This window comes from Saccopteryx leptura, chromosome 1 (assembly GCF_036850995.1).
Source record: "Saccopteryx leptura isolate mSacLep1 chromosome 1, mSacLep1_pri_phased_curated, whole genome shotgun sequence".
In the NCBI taxonomy this organism is placed as follows: domain Eukaryota; kingdom Metazoa; phylum Chordata; class Mammalia; order Chiroptera; family Emballonuridae; genus Saccopteryx; species Saccopteryx leptura.
In genome coordinates, this window is record NC_089503.1 from 354,156,416 (window position 1) to 354,173,851 (window position 17,436).

A 17,436-nucleotide genomic window follows, 5' to 3' on the forward strand; every position below is an offset into this window, starting at 1 on the left:
TAAGATGAATAACAAGACTTGTCCAGTGGTGAGAATTTGAAGAAAGAATAACATTAATAGTTCAGTTACTGACATTTTCCAGAAACGCTTGAAAACCTCAGAATAGAAAAGTAGAAGAATATGTGTCAGTTTATAAACTGAGTAAAGATTGTAGTAGGGGTTAGGATATGCAGAGGCCTAGTTCAAAAACTAATTTATAACTGGTATGAATTATAAATGCTAAAAATTTTAGTGTAATTTAAAAGTAGCTGTGTAGCTCTTAAAAGGTAAGTACAATCATGTGTAAAATTAAACCATACTATCAGCTGCTTAGTTTTAATTGTGAGTCTGTTATTTCATTACTAAGAACTTATAATTGACTAATACTTTTTTAATCACCAGAAAGACATGTTGGTCATTTATTTGCTAAAGGTTTATTTAAAAAGATTTGCAAGTGAATGTTTTTAAAACTTACTTTATACTCACCTGCTTTATTACTAAGCTTGTATAAGAAAGTCTGGCGTGGGTCTGAATGATCTCGACATGTCAATTGCAAAAGAGAACCCGATTTCTTCCATTTCTGCATAAACCATAGACCTAGAGAATTACAAGTGATATGTGAGTATAACTGGAAATATATGGTAACATATGCCAAGGTTATTAATTTAACATATATTTCATTTCAAGAAGGACATCCTCCAAATTAGCATTTTGTTGGCTAATAAATATATTTACAAGATATTCTCATTTTTGTGATAATAAATATAAATATAAACTTACACAGAAAGGTTAACTATACATTAATGGTGGTTGAAAGAGGGCTTGTTATTTCTTTCTCAATCAGTAATAAAATATATGGTCTTTGAAGGTACAAACCTGGGAAAATTGTACCTTTAGATATATTTGTTCAAATTATAAAGAAGCAGAGGGACATAGAACTTCAAAGACAGGAGTAGTAGATCCAAACATCTAACCACTAAGTCTTTAAACCACAGATACAGTTAAGTTATGGTAGACTAATTTTTTTTATTTTTTTAAATTTTTTTACAGAGGCAGAGATAGACAGGGACAGACAGACAGGAATGGAGAGAGATGAGAAGCATCAATCATCAGTTTCTCATTGAGCGTTGTGACTTCTTAGTTGTTCATTGATTGCTTTCTCACATGTGCCTTGACCGCGGGCCTTCAGCAGACCGAGTAACGCCCTGCTGGAGCCAGCGACCTTGGGTCTAAGCTGGTGAGCTCTTTGCTCAAGCCAGATAAGCCTGCGCTCAAGCTGGTGACCTCGGGGTCTCGAACCTGGGTCCTTCCGCATCCCAGTCCGACGCTCTATCCACTGCGCCACCACCTGGTCAGGCCTGGTAGACTAATTTTATAAGGGCCAACTCTTAGAATGAGGAATTAATGTTTTCTAATAACAGCTGAATATAATTTAACTTTCATATTTATGTATATTTCTTTACATTATCAGTCACCATATTTAAATGCATCTTCCTCATGTGAAACCCTAATCACTCTGGAATTGTTCTGCAAGACAGAGGAATATTCATTTCCACTTTTGGTGCTTCTAATATTACAGAAGAAAAGAGAAGATAAGAAGAAAAACACCTCTGATTAAATCTGATCATTGTAGTAAGCCTATCTGGCAGAAAGTTTAATGAAGAAATTCAAAGTACTGCATCTTACTCATACTGGATTCTATTCATTACTTATGAATTTCAATTATTATCATATCTTCTTTTTCAGACTGAAAAAATCTAGAACTATCTATATTTTGAATACCTCCACTGGAGATGGGATACAACGGAAAATGGTTTGGTTTCCTTGTTAATGAAAGAAATGAGAAAGAAAATGAAAATAAGAATTTTAAGGCTCAACAAAAACAAAACACCAGAATACAATCTAATTATCTTCTCAATGGTAATCAATTGCCTAAACTATAAAACACCATTTTGGAAAAAAAAAATCTAGCAGAAATCAAAGCCAAATATAAAAGGCAAATCAAGAATGAGATCTTAGTAAGTATATTTATCCTACTTAATGGGCTCAATTTTCATCATAATTTATTTAAAAATTTTTACAATTTATTTCTTCATAACATCCCTTTATTGTTATCAAACCAAAATCAGAGTTACCATTCCATATAAAATATTTTGAAAGTTTATATTATACAGTGTGTCCGTAAACTCATGGTGCACTTTTGACTGGTCACAGGAAAGCAACAAAAGATGATAGAAATGTGAAATCTGCACCAAATATTGATACAAGGAAAACCCTCCCAGTTTCTGCAGGATGATGTGGCAGCATGTGCGCATGCACAGATGATGATGTAACGCCGTGTATACAGCGGAGCAGCCCACGGCCATGCCAGTTGAGATGTGGACGGTACAGAGGAAAGTTCAGTGTGTTCTGTGGCTTGCTAAATTCAAATCCGTGACCAAAGTGCAACGTGAATATCAGCGCATTTGTAACAAAGCTCCACCACATAGGAATAACATTACTCGGTGGGATAAGCAGTTGAAAGAAACTGACAGTTTGGTGGAGAAACCCCGTTCTGGTAGGCCATCAGTCAGTGACCAGTCTGTAGAGGCTATACGGGATAGCTACCTAAGGAGCCCTAAAAAATCTGTGCGTGAGCCCACATCGAACTGCACTGAATAGGTATGAAACCGAGAGAGTTTTCCTTTTATTTGGTGCAGATTTCACATTTCTATCGTCTTTTCCTGCTTTCCTGTGATGGGTTAAAAGTGCACCATGACTTTACGGACACACTGTACATTCGTTATCTGCTCAACTAATGAGACAACAGAATAGTCTTTTTATAAAATAAAAATTTACTGAAAGTATTTAGTTTAATGAAAAAGAAAAAAATGCTCTTGGGACATTTTACAAATATCTCAATATTCATTTTCCAAAATGACTTATCAGCTTATTTCATGTACATGACAAAAGAGAAAACAGCCACATCTTTCACTTCATGAAATGCTAAGTATGTGACAAGTTAGTTCTAAAATAAACACAAGAAAATATTAATTTGACTTAAATTTTCTTCCCATGTCATATTTTTTATATGAACAATAAAACTTTTTACCTGTATTAACAAGAGCACTGCTATTGTAGAGTGTACCCAGGTGAGGTCCAGAAAGAGATAGAAAGGTATGAAGTTTGTTGAGGTAATATTTAAACCTTGGCCTTGTAAGTACTGAACGGATTATTAAATTGCCCAACGAATGTCCAATAAAGCTTTAAGAGAAAAAAAATGACATTTGTCCCATACTATTAGTTTTTAAAACAAATATTAAGGTGTCACCACTATACACAGATGTGAAACACTAAGAATTAAAACTTTTTAATATGTTCTTAAATTATGGCTTATTACTTTGAAATGATATAACATTTTGAAGAAAATATATGAATGTAGTAGAAAATTCCTATTATGTAATTTAAATGCTTACTATATGGAAACAAGATATTATACAGAAAATAGATTGTGTTTAGAAATAAATGCATTTTAAAAGTAGTAATACATTGACTAGATGAGAAATTTGCCTTCTTAGGCATACATGTGATTATTTACATAAATAATGATTTAAAACAAAATGATAAATTTGTACCTATAAAGGATGCCTTATTTAAAACCATATACCTGATAACCTTATTCTCTGGTCCACACTCAAAAGTGGCAAAGTTCTTTTTTTTTTTTTTTTTTAGAGAGGAAAGGGAGAGACAGAGAGAGAGAAGGGGGGAGGAACTGGAAGCATCAACTCCCATATATGCCTTGACTAGGCAAGCCCAGGGTTTTGAACCAGCGACCTCAGTATTTCCAGGTCGATGCTTTATCCACTGCGCCACCACAGGTCAGGCCAAAAGTGGCAAAGTTCTTTAAGTATTTTAAGGCACAGGTAAAACCTGTGCACATTCCTACTGCAAGTCTAAGATCATACCAAAAAGAATGACTAATATTTATAAAGCACTTCACTTTTATCAAAGAATAGTTTAAATCAAAAGAGCCTTTCTACTTGGCATTATTTCACAAGAGATGATATATGAATACCAGGGGACAATTAATAACAAAAGAAATCTTGAAAGCTGTCTAAACATTGATTTATACATCTAACTAGTGAGAAGCTCAGGACAAACTTCCCTCCCAAGTGACATTTCTAAAGCTGTTGGGTAGGAATTATGATGGTAAATAACAGTCCTCAATCAACCAGATCAGGCTTTTGCATAAGAGTTGATTATAAATGATAATCTACTCTGAAAGAAGTAATCGTTTTATGGATAAATAACAAAATCAAAATAATGTATTATTTTCTCATCATAAAATAATAAATGAATAAAAAATACATGATCACTGTAGAAAATTTAGTAAACAAAATCTGTTTTAAAATCTATAAATGAAGAGAATTAGAACAATTTCTCTTCCTTCCAACTTGCATCTCTCTCCATATTTGACAGAAATGTTTTTATTTTGTATTATTTTTAGAAGATTTTATTTATTCATTTTACTGAGAGATGGGGGGTGAGGGAGTGAGAAGTATCAATTCGTAGTTGCTTCACTTTAGTTGTTCCTTGATTGTTGTATGTGCCTTGACCAAGCAAGCCCAGGGTTTTGAACCAAGGACCTCAGCATTCCAGGTCAACACTTTATCCACTGTATTACCACAGGCCAGGCAACAGAAATCTGTTTTTAGAAAATGACTTCAAATAGAAATCCTTTTATCTCTTTTCTTAGTCCCTACTCTACTTCAGACTGGAAACAAACTCTACAGAGGCCTATAGTATACAGAGCCAGTCTCTTCCTCTAACCTATATAGTCAGGATATGAAGGTAATCAGTTTATTCTTTTGAGGCAGGAAGATTGTTTTTGACTGTTTATTTAATTCCTACCGGACTAGAACAAATACTTTTCTTTCTCCCATGTATATCTGCAATATCTGATTAAACAATGGAACATACTGGTTTGATCATCATCTCTTGCTTGTGGAAAATTAACTCACAAAGTATAGGCAAAAAATTTGAAAATATTTTTGTTTTAGTTGTTTATATATATCCATTTCCTTAAAACCTTTCTTTTTGGTAAGTTTTTGTGAGCTATAATTCAGATACCATATAATTTATCCATATAAAGTGTGTAAGTCAATGACTTTTGTGTATTCACAGAGTTGTGCAACCACTACAAGAAATTCTGTAACATTTTCACCACTTCAAATAAGAAACCCTGTACCTTTGAGCTATCACCTCCCTATCTCCCACCTGCCCCTGCTCTAAGTAATCACTAATCCATTCTGTCTACAGATTTGCCAGTTTTGGACAATTTACATAAGTAGAATTCAGATATATAATGGTGGTCATTCCCTAAAATCTTTTAATTTTTCCTTTTCTCTTTGAGTTGTGGTCTCCCATATTTAGAACTGAACAACAAAACTATGACAAATTCTAAGTTTTCTATAATTTATGCAGATACAAAAGTAGTTGTGTAATATTATAGAAGTTACCTTATTTTTGAGACTGTTAGATTATATATCTGAATATATTGTATAATCTCATCCAGAAGGCGATCAGTCATGCTATCAAAATCAGCAAAAGTATCATTCTAAACAAAAGCAAAATGGACACATTATATACTGAATATGGATAATCACATGAAAAACTGAATATAAACATTATTTTTAATTTAGGTACTAAAAATATGGTTAAAACCAATCTTTTTTAGAGAACTTGGTGACTGTAATATTTATTGTATTAAAATGAGCAAAAGAGTTAATTTCTAGAGAAAAAAGATTCAATGCTCTTAATAACACTTCATTTAGTTGTTTGTCTAGCCCTCTACCAATATTTAATATTTTATAATGACTTATAAAATATTTGCCTAGAAATGTGAAACTAGAAAGAAATTCTGAGTATGTGAAGAGCTCACAAATAGAACTGTAAATCATTTTTACTTACTGGAGATACACATTCAAGTTAAATTTTAAAGAAATCAGAAAAATTATTTCTACTACTATAGGCATTTTGGTAGTAAGCAAATATTTAGGTAGAAACCAGTACAAAATTGTTTGCTTTCACGGAAAATGCTTGTGACATCATACCTGATTTCTCTCAGACATAAGAAAATCAATTCTTCCCCCAGGCAGACCAAGTTCAATATAAGTTTTTACTAATCGCAAATCTGCACTGTTACCTAGAAAATAAAGAAAGTAAAAAATTACATCTAAAGGATGAGATCAAGTAAAAGGTACGCCTATGCCAGTTGTAAATAGTGCACCGTGAAGCCGAGTTCTCAACTTTTCCTTCAAAGCTGATATCCATTAGCCAGACATTGTCTTCCAACAGTTTTGTTTCTTAGGTGTTGGTCACACTGACGCTTTTACTTTCCCACCTAACAGTGTATGTAACTGTCAGCAGGCACTTGGGGTGACTGCAGGCTATAGTAGCTGTGAATGACTCACTGAAGTAAGTATTCCTTACCATCACTGACAAGTCTTGAATACATTTTAGATTTAAATATAACCTGCTGATTTTCCTTTGGTGCTACTGATATAGACCAGTGATTTTCTAATGATGTATCACAAGTAGCATACTGGTATGGTACAAGAATTCTTAAAATATGTAATACCTGACTACTTAGTCAAGGGCATTGACCTCTCTTCCCTTGGACCAGGAGTCCCCAAACTTTTTACACAGGGGGCCAGTTCACTGTCCTCAGACGGTTGGAGGGCTGGACTATAAAAAAAAACTATGAACAAATCCCTATGCACACTGCACATCTTATTTTAAAGTAAAAAAACAAACAGGAACAAATACAATATTTAAAATAAAGAACAAGTAAATTTAAATCAACAAACACTGACCAGTATTTCAATGGAAACTATGGGCCTGCTTTTGGCTAATGAGATGGTCAATGTCCAGTTCTATATTTGTCACTGCTAGCCGTAACAAGTGATATGACGCACTTCCGGAGCTGTGAAGCGTGAGTCCTGCACCACCAGTAGTACTGTACATGAGCAACGCCGCGCTTTGCGGCACCGCCACATACAGTACTCCAGGAGCACAGGATGCTTGACAAAAAAGCTCACCAGCTTGGACCCAAGGTCGCTGGCTTGAGCAAGGGGTTACTCGGTCTGCCGAAGGCCAATGGTCAAGGCACATATGAGAAAGCAATCAATGAACTAAGGTGTCACAATGAAAAATTGATGATTGATGCTTCTCATCTCTCTCCGTTCCTGTCTGTCTGTCCCTATCTATCCCTCTCTCTGACTCCCTTCCCTCTCTGTCTCTGAAAAAAAAAAAAAAAAGTTTGAGAACCACTGGAGCAATCGAGCTATCTATCTGGCCAGGGCGAAATACCAAATTTTATCAATAGTTTCTTACTTGATTTGCTGATAAACAGTGTGTCCGTAAAGTCATGGTGCACTTTTGACCGGTCACAGGAAAGCAACAAAAGACGATAGAAATGTGAAATCTGCACCAAATAAAAGGAAAACTCTCCCAGTTTCATACCTATTTAGTGCAGTTCGATGTGGGCTCACGCACAGATATTTTAGGGCTCCTTAGGTAGCTATCCCGTATAGCCTCTACAGACTCGTCACTGACTGATGGTCTACCAAAATGGGGTTTCTCCACCAAACTGTTGGTTTCCTTCAACTGCTTATCCCACCAAGTAATGTTATTCCTTATGTGGTGGCACTTCGTTAAAAACGCGCCAATAGCCTGACCTGTGGTGGCACAGTGGATAAAGCGTCGACCTGGAAATGCTGAGGTCGCTGGTTCGAAACCCTGGGCTTGCCTGGTCAAGGCACATATGGGAGTTGATGCTTCCAGCTCATCCCCTTCTTCTCTCTCTCTGTCTCTCCTCTCTTTCTCTCTCTGTCTCTCCCTCACCCCTCTAAAATGAATAAATAAAAAAAAAAAGCATAACAGCTTTAGGGTCAACCGGGCCTAGGTTCAAGTTCAAACTTAGCTATTTAAAAAAAAAAACAAAAAAAAAAACCCACGCCAATATTCACGTTGCACTTTGGTCCCGGATTCGAATTTAGCAAGCCACAGAACTCACTGAACTTTCCTCTGTACCATCCACATCTCAACTAGCATGGCTGTGGGCTGCTCCGCTGTATACACCGTGTTATGTCATCATCTGCGTATATGCACATGCTGCCACATCATCCTACAGAAACTGGAAGAGTTTTCCTTGTATTTGGTACAGATTTCACATTTCTATTGTCTTTCGCTGATTTCCTGTGACCGCTCAAAAGTGCACCATGACTTTACGGACACACTGTATTTTATTAACAAATTTCTTACTTATATTTGTATTTGCATTCTGGGAATTGAATGCTATTTGCCAAAGGATTTTTTTAGACATTTTAAAAATTATTTTTCTAAATTATTAGTACAGTTTTATTAAGTATATTTATGTCAGGTTGATCTGTTTTTTTTTTTGGATTTGGGTGTGCTATCTTTTTAAGATTTGGTAACAATGTTAGATTAACTTTAAGAAATAAAATAGGTTATATTCAACCAAGTTTTTTTATTATTCTGGAACAATTTATATAACACAATGTTTTCTTGAAAATTTCAAAGAATTTGCCAGAGATTCTACTGGACTAAAAAGTCTTCCTTGGGGGAGCATTCTTTGAAAATTTTCTTATCGGGGTGGAAGAGCTTAGTATTGGAAGTACAGGGGATCCACGAGTTACAAAACAGTTCTGTTCCTATAACAGTGATGTAACCCGAATTCCGGTGTAAGTCAAAACACACCCTAGCCTAAATCACTTACCTATCTCAACAGAGCTGTAAAATCATAATCTATAACACAGAAAAACAACTAAGCCACAGAAGGAAAAGGACATAAATATACTGTGCTGTACACCGTACTGTGTATTCTTCCACTGCGCACAACCAAACTAGTTCACCCACGTAGTCTGTAAGTAGGATGCTAACAGGGCAAGCTGAAACACTCATGTCTCAATTTTTTTTTTTTTACAGGGACAGAGAGAGAGAGTCAGAGAAAGGGATAGATAGGGACAGACAGGAACGGAGAGAGATGAGAGGCATCAATCATTAGTTTTTCGTTGCGACACCTTAGTTGTTCATTGATTGCTTTCTCATATGTGCCTTGACCGTGGGCCTTCAGCAGACCGAGTAACCCCTTGCTCGAGCCAGCGACCTTGGGTCCAAGCTGGTGAGCTTTTTGCTCAAGCCAGATGAGCCTGCGTTCAAGCTGGCGACCTTGGGGTCTCAAACCTGGGTCCTTCCACATCCCAGTTCGACACTCCATCCACTGCGCCACCACCTGGTCAGGCTCATGTCTCAATTTTTTAAAGTTTTTATGGGAGTAAATAAGCATCATAAACATGAAAAGTTGTATGTTGCGACTATTGTAATCCGAGGACTCCCTGTATTTTATTTCTTGAGAATCAGTTTTGTTTTGTTTTTAAGAAAACTCCAATTTTAGGAGAATTTACTATCTCAGACCTGTGTTTAGTATTTTTATAATCCATAAAATCTTCTATCAATTTGCTGTTACTGAATAACATTATAATATAGTAATATATTATATTAGTCTAGAGATATTTGGCATATTCTAATATAATTCCTAATAAAAGAAAAATCTGATGCATTATCAAAATAGCTACCATAAAACCATAGCATGAAAACCAGGAATTTAGAATTTCAATTAATCCCTAAGTAATTAGTGAATCTTTAATTTTTAGTTATTTACCTTTCTAGTCTTGACATTACCCATAAAGTTTAAAGCATCAAGCTAAAAGGGAACTAGAAAGACTATCAAAAGGAGACAAAATGATTGCCATGAGGTAATAGCTAGAGAAAAAAACCAATAAGAGAGAAAACAGAAAAATCCAAAGCTAAAATAAATAAAATGTTGGCATATGGATGTCAGGTTCATGTAAAATTTGCCAAAAAGGAAATATAGTATTATGCTTAGTACAATTAAGCATATTCCTATTTTAGAATGTATTTAAGAGTCAATTAATTTAAGTTATTTAAAAATCTTTATTTCAGTTCAAAGATTAAATGAAATGAAATGAGATCTGTTAGGAAAAAAAAGCATAATTGAGTTGCTATGTTACATCAGTAGACGTTGCGTACCATCTAAACCATGCACACAGACAACGAGATGTACTCCATCTTCAGAAGCATCCTCTTCTTCCATGCTAAAGTAGGGGACCGAGGATGCCAGCACGGGGGCATCACTGTACATGAACCCAGGGAGTTTAAGTTGCTTCAATTCTTCTTTTGCCTGAAGGAAGCTGAAGCAAATATTATATTCAGCTTTTAGAACCAAAAAGACAATCTGATGAATTTATGGAATTTCAAAGAAGAGGAAACCCAGCAATTATTTGATTTTGAAATAATGAAAATATATGGGATCACCTAAATGATTTAGAAATCTGAGAGTAATTTCTTTACTATTCTTAGTATATATTGATAAAATGCAACTGCTATTTTAAATCTGAAATCACTTAAAAAGTCTTTTAAACTTGAAATTAACTAAGAAAATACAAGAAATAGAGTTAAACTTTCTACAGTTATATATTGTATGCATAGAAAAGCTGGGAGAAGTACTGGAAAGATGGCAATCTGATGCTTTCCTGTAATTAAATCTTGTCCTCTTGGCTCCTTTTTAATCTTACATTAATAGAAGGAAAGGAGATGTTCTACAAAGTGTAATGGCGACAATGGTAGTTACAGTATTTACTAGATTAGGTTATTTGTATTTTTCTCTAAAAATATCAATAAGAAGAACCAAGAGGAGCATGGGACTAAGGAGAATTGGTGACATATTCATTTGGAATGCGTGATTAACTTGGGGATTGCAAATATTAAAAATTATTTTAACATCTCATTTGGACTGATAAAAGTCAAAGTCAAAGCTGATGATGAACACTAAACTGAGTAAGATACAGTTGAGGTACTCGGATAGTGGTATAACCTTTGGCTTTCAAGAGTACTATGATTCTCTAATAAGCTATTATCACCTATCTAGTTTCATTAGCTTTAGGCACTATGGATTTTAATTATGTGTATAATTAGAAAAATAATTTTGGAATTTAAAAAATCTACTGAGACATGCCCACACCTTTCACTCCAAGGATTATAATGCCATCTGTAGTAAGGTAGTAGAATATTTTAAAAACCTATGCCAGACCAGTAAATCTATGTTCTTCTCAGATTTTTCTGGATTTTTTTATTGGTCCATGAAACTTCAATTCTGGAAACCACTGACTTAGCTGAGGCAATCTGGATCTGGTAGGTTTAAGAAGTTTCTGCTAACCTCTTATTATTATCTGATATTATCTTTATTTTCTAGGTGTACTTATAAAACCTAACTTTTGCTTGGGAGTTAACAAGGGTGAAATCAGGTACTAATGAAAAAGGGTTTTAACTGCAATTATTCCATACTTCTAACATAAAACTACCAATGGATAATTTATATCAGGAATGTCTAGCCTATGAAGCAGAACAATCATACAGGGAACTTCAGGTCTGTCAAATTTTATAATAAATTCACTGCTCCATTTTACACAGCTAATCAAAGAAGCACTTTTTATGTTATAGAAACCAGATAACATGAAATACATGTTACCATATATATACATATATATATTTATAGTATAAAATATAAAAATATAGTTCTCTTTATATATTTAGTAGCACATGCTACTGTGCTCCATCACTTACGCTTGTATTTGAGGTTTTGGTGAATTTTCATACCAGGAAACCGATGAAGTGAAGTTGTAAGAAGTGCTGCTTGGCTGCTTTGTAATGGCATCAAATTTACTTTTAGAAGAATACTTAACACTACAAGGAGATTCTCGTGGTGCAGAAGGGAAGGACAAACAACCAGAAGTGCAGACTGCAGGCATATTTATACCATCCCTCAGAAATTCACTGTTTAATTTTTCAGATTTTATAAGTCTTTCTTCTTCTAGTGCATCTGTGTTTGTATAGCAAGCATTTACTGTTCCATCCAAAACGGGGTAATCTGTTTCTTCATAATACCCATTTTGAATCATCTGTTGATCCTGCTCTTCCTCCTCATCCTTTTCACCCTGTTCTTCCTGAAGATTACTAGTTCCTTTTTCAGTAGTTTCCTTCTGAGGGCTAACCACACTTGTGACAGAAATATCCGTAATGCTTTGAGAACCAAAGTAATTTTCTACAAGCCCTTGTTTCACCATATCAGGACTGGCTAAAAAAAGGTCACCTGTACCCAGATGATTTTCACTTTTATCTCTAGGGGTTTCTGAATTTATTTGATTGAGGTCTAATGCATCACTATTTTTTCTTTTCATAGTTCTATCTTCACTGACTTCTGTAGTAGTAGAAAGGGAATCAGAAATGCAAGGGGCACCTAAACAAACCAGTTTTGAATTTAATTTAACAGCTGTCTCTACAGAGCTGTTAGATTTATTAGGACTCTGGGAGTCTTTACACATAGTGTCCAAGTTAGGTTTGGAGCTGCAACTACTTTTCACATCACTGGAAGTATCTTCATCTGAAAAAACAATTTGTAAAGGGTCTTTAGGGCTTGAATTTAAGAAATGTATTGCTATACTTTCATTGTCCAAATGCCCTGAAAATATGACACTCTGCTGTTGTAATACAATACTTGATTTTTTACTAGCATCACATTTTGGCAAATCAATTGTTCCTTGATTTAATATGGTTTTGTTATCACTTAGATGACATTCAGGAACAATAGATTTCTTAGAAGTTTCATCAGGTGACCGTTCATCATCAGAAGGTAGAGAGTTTATGGATGTCAGAGATGACTGTATTTCACTTAAAGCACTTGTACTCTCAGTACAATGACTTCCTAATGAAAATTTTATATTATAATCAGGTTTCATCAAAAGCTGAGGAAATAATCTTTCATTGCTGTAAGCACCTTGCCCTTGCACAATTTCAAACACTACATCAGGATTTGGATGTGTTGCAAAAGAACTTGGTTCACTTTCAACACCTGAATCTGAAAATCTAGATGAGGCATATGTGGTATTAATATCTGGTAACTTAATTGTATCTCCACTTACTACAACATGATATTCTTTTGTAGAAGCAGGTTGATTACTTCTTAATTTAGCTAATGATTCTCCAACAGAAGAACACTTTGCTTCCTGCAAAGCTTCCTTTTCAAGTGTTATATCTATAGATTTAGATTTACTATTAGATTCTAAGAACTCTAAGTTGGGTGGTTGAAAACTATCCACAAGTGTTTCATCTTGTTGAAGCTCTGTCCAGGGTCCTATTTTAACAGCTTTTTCCTCTCCACTGAAAGGATCTTTATTATAGGGATTTACTTCATTTGTTCTAACTCCTGGAGATAGAATTGCTGGATGATCATCATGGCAATCGTCTGATGAACTTCTGGTTGCCAAATTGAGTTCCCCTTGTGTAATTTCACTATCATCCTGGGAGATATCAAGTTTACCTGAAATGGACAAATTTGCACAAAGATTTAGGCTGCCAAAGTTCAAAGTATCAAACTGGTCTGGTTGCATATTTTCAATATCTGAAGACTTTTGTTCAGTTCTATTTGTTGGCAAACAGCTAGCTTCCTTTTGACTTGTCTGCCTGATGTAGGTCTTTAGGTCAAAATTATATCCACATATTGTGGGATCCAGACCTTCCTTCTGACTATGTGAAGGATTGCCTTCAAAGCATGTAAAGAGATCACTCGATGTTGTACTTTTCAGACATTTGTAGCCTACCAAAACCACAGAATCCTTAGAGTTCTGTTTTATTATTTTTTTTGTATTTTCAGGTTTCATTGTTTTCATGAGCTTAGTGACCTTAACCTTGGATTTATTTGATTCTTCATTCTTTCCTTTCAGAGATTTTGTTAGCTGCTTTTCACCTTCTGTATAGCAAAAATTGGAGGTACCAGCAGGTCTGACTTTCACCTCTGGGCTAGAAAGTCCAGCTACAGATCTTTCTTCAGTCTCATATTTATCCATTCTAGTGGACTCTGATCTCTGAAGATTCTGAATTCCCATCCAGGGTGCATCTAAGTCTTTTATCCAAAGAAAAAAAGATTCACGTTTAAAACAAGGTGTAAGAACTCATATGTTTAAGACTACTTTTTCTGACTATAACTTTCTAAAATCCTCAAAAATAAACTAGAAGGGGAATTGACCCACATTAGGGAATGGTTTTATGTATATTAGGAAGAATATACTGAAAATGATACACACAGCTTATATATTTTAGATTATACTTACCTTCAATAACTGAATCTAAATACCTATCTTCAAAGATTATAGGTAATGAATTGAGATCTCCATCTAATTCACTACATTCAATAGGTAGGGGTGGAAGAGAACTGCAGAAGGAAGTATTTTTGATAGCGGTGCACATCTGTAGATGACTCTGAGCACTGAAAAATATTTCTTAAGTCAGACTGTAACTTTAAAAAATTACACCTAATCCCACTTTACAGACTCTAAGCCCATTTCCCTTCCCCTCACAAGTCCTATTCCCATTCCTCAAGACGTAACCTCCTTGCGAAAAGAGCTCCTTGTTCAGAGAGAAAAACTGGTAAAATGAAAATTACGGTTTGTAGACAAATTATAAGCTTATAAAATTATAGTTTGTTGAAAATTATTTAATTTCTATTATATCATTCTATACTTTTTATGTTATTTCATATCTGTGCTTAATGTCTGAACTTCCTAATTTGCTGAGAATAGCATATAGGAGAAAACTTAAATGCCTATTAATGATCTGATGGTAGTGTTGAAAAGAAAATGTGTTCCATTGCTACTGCTGTACTTAACACATCTTGATGAATACATTTAACAGGTATTTAAAACGAAGTGTATAACAGCTATTTAAAACAAAGTTTTTAAAAAAATATTTTCTCATGAAAACTTGCAAAGAAATGAAAGTAAAAATAATAATATAATAAACCCAATCACTCAGCTTCAATAATTAACATCTTGCCCTTCTTGTTTTAACTGTACCCCCACTCACTACCTATCCTCACACTCTATTATTTATAGTTAATATTTTCTTAGGTAAATTCACACGTATTTAAAACACAAATCTTAGCCATTTAACAAGTGGGTATATAACAGAGTATTTCTACCTACCCAGAGAGTATGCTCATGTTTTCCCAGTCAAACTCTTAGCCTGTCAATAAGACAACCAGTGCTCTGATTTTTCTCACCTTAGCTTTACATGTTCCAGAACTTCACATAAATATAATCATATAGTATCTATTCTTTTATGTCAATACAATTGTCCTAAAAATATTCTTTAAAGCCAAAGAAAAACCAATCAAAGTATACTCAGTAGCAGACATCACAGAACACAGTACCAGTCACACTACTTACAAAAACCTGTCATACATAATAATGAATGTAAGAGAGTCTGACCTGTGGATATAAAGATACAACAAGATGGCCAAATAGAAAGCTTGAGACAGACCTATATGGCACTACCAAGGTTATTATAAATCTGATTATGGGGGAAGGGGGTGAAGTACAATATGCTTCTTTATGTAAGGTGGGGCTTTCATAAAGTAATTCATAAAATTAAATGCAATTTGATTAAACAGGGTCTGTCTGAACACCAAATTCTCCTATAATTTCCTCATTTTAAATATTGTATATTCTGTCACAGATAAATTCTGAAATAGGTATGTAATAAAAAATGAAATAAAATCATTTTAATTTTGGATTTATGCTACTCACTGAAGTTCCTGGTATGCAATCACAGCTTCTCTTGGATGTTCAAAACAAAAGAATGCCTCAGAAAATCTGCGTACCTGAAAAATTCCAAAAGGGAATATGAATAACATGGCTCGTTTAAAAAAATCAATCAGGCATGGGATATAGGAAATTCATTAGGCTTTCCATAACCATCTCTGTGAAAATTAATCTCCCTCCTCAGTGTTGCCAAAGCACTGTATTTTAGTATTGCATGAAATAAAACAATAGATGTAGAAAGAGAAATTTAGCTTTACATTATAAATCCACCACTTATCTTTCTTAAAGAAAGGGGTCTGTCTTATTCACTACTACATCCCCAGTCCCACAAATAGTGCCCAGTACAAGGGGAAAATGATACATACAGAAAGCATTTCTACCATGCCACATGCCAGCCATCCAAGTATATATATGCTAGCTAAATTGACTGATTTACTGGCACTGAGACTTTGGGCATTTCACCTTTAAGCCTTAGATGACTCATTTTCAAATTCTGCTTGATAATTGTTCTACATATGAAGTAATTTTGAAGAATAAGTAAGATAAAAACAAACTACTTGATAGTTTTTAATCTGGAAAGTATATATGAATATAAGCTATTATAGGCCCTGGCCGGTTGGCTCAGCGGTAGAGCGTCGGCCTGGCATGCGGGGGACCCGGGTTCGATTCCCGGCCAGGGCACATAGGAGAAGCGCCCATTAGCTTCTCCACCCCCCCCTCCTTCCTCTCTGTCTCTCTCTTCCCCTCCCGCAGCCAAGGCTCCATTGGAGCAAAGATGGCCCAAGCGCTGGGGATGGCTCCTTGGCCTCTGCCCCAGGCACTAGAGTGGCTCTGGTCGAGGCAGAGTGATGCCCCGGAGGGGCAGAGCATCACCCCCTGGTAGGCAGAGCGTCGCCCCTGGTGGGTGTGCCGGGTGGATCCCGGTGGGGCGCATGCGGAAGTCTGTCTGTCTCTCCCCGTTTCCAGCTTCAGAAAAATACAAATATATATATATATATGGGCTATTATAATTGTCATTATAGCATTCACCATATTTTTTTTTTTTTACAGACAGAGAGAGAGTCAGAGAGAGGAATAGACAGGGACAGACAGGAACGGAGAGATGAGAAGCATCAATGATTAGTTTTTCATTGCGCATTGCGACACCTTAGTTGTTCATTGATTGCTTACTCTTATGTGCCTTGACCGTGGGCCTTCAGCAGACCGAGTAACCCCTGCTGGAGCCAGCGACCTTGGGTCCAAACTGGTGAGCTTTTGCTCAAACCAGATGAGCCCGCACTCAAGCTGGCGACCTCGGAGTCTCGAACCTGGGTCCTCCGCAACCCAGTCCGACGCTCTATCCACTGCGCCACTGCCTGGTCAGGCTCATCACATTTTTCCTTAAAGTAATTGCATATGTGAACTGTCTTCCCTCCTAATGTGTAATGTTCCTTAGAGTAGAAACTATATTTTGATAATTTTTCTTGTATCCCAAAATATTTATCTTGGAATGTTACAGAAGCAAGTATTTCGTTAAGTACTGGTTGGATCAAATTAAATAATTCTGTCATATTTGTATTTTGATACTTTCATTTCTAATCATGCAAGGGAAGGCTCTGGCAGCTATTGGAGTAATGTGAAGCAACAGTAAGGAGATGAAAAAATGTTCTGCTTGAAAGGTACAGGACGGAAATATTACTTTACATCTTGAAACTGTATTATACCTTTCTTTTCTAAAGGG

At 35.4% G+C, this 17,436-nt stretch overlaps 1 protein-coding gene across 10 annotated transcripts in view; it reads right to left on the minus strand.

Annotated features, from left to right (window-relative positions):
• FAM135A (family with sequence similarity 135 member A) overlaps nt 1-17,436 on the minus strand; it is a 109,084-nt gene that overhangs the window by 9,372 nt on the left and 82,276 nt on the right. For 6 of the 10 annotated variants that reach the window (XM_066359084.1, XM_066359088.1, XM_066359087.1 and 3 more), the window contains 8 exons: nt 15,702-15,775; nt 14,229-14,383; nt 11,686-14,020; nt 10,093-10,253; nt 6,072-6,163; nt 5,478-5,575; nt 3,071-3,222; nt 466-576 (listed from right to left, as the gene is read on the minus strand). In XM_066359084.1, the coding sequence (XP_066215181.1) occupies nt 466-576; nt 3,071-3,222; nt 5,478-5,575; nt 6,072-6,163; nt 10,093-10,253; nt 11,686-14,020; nt 14,229-14,383; nt 15,702-15,775 (3,178 nt within the window). The remainder of the gene's footprint in view (nt 1-465; nt 577-3,070; nt 3,223-5,477; nt 5,576-6,071; nt 6,164-10,092; nt 10,254-11,685; nt 14,021-14,228; nt 14,384-15,701; nt 15,776-17,436) is intronic. The other 4 variants (XM_066359091.1, XM_066359090.1, XM_066359089.1 and 1 more) reach the window with 2 other exon arrangements.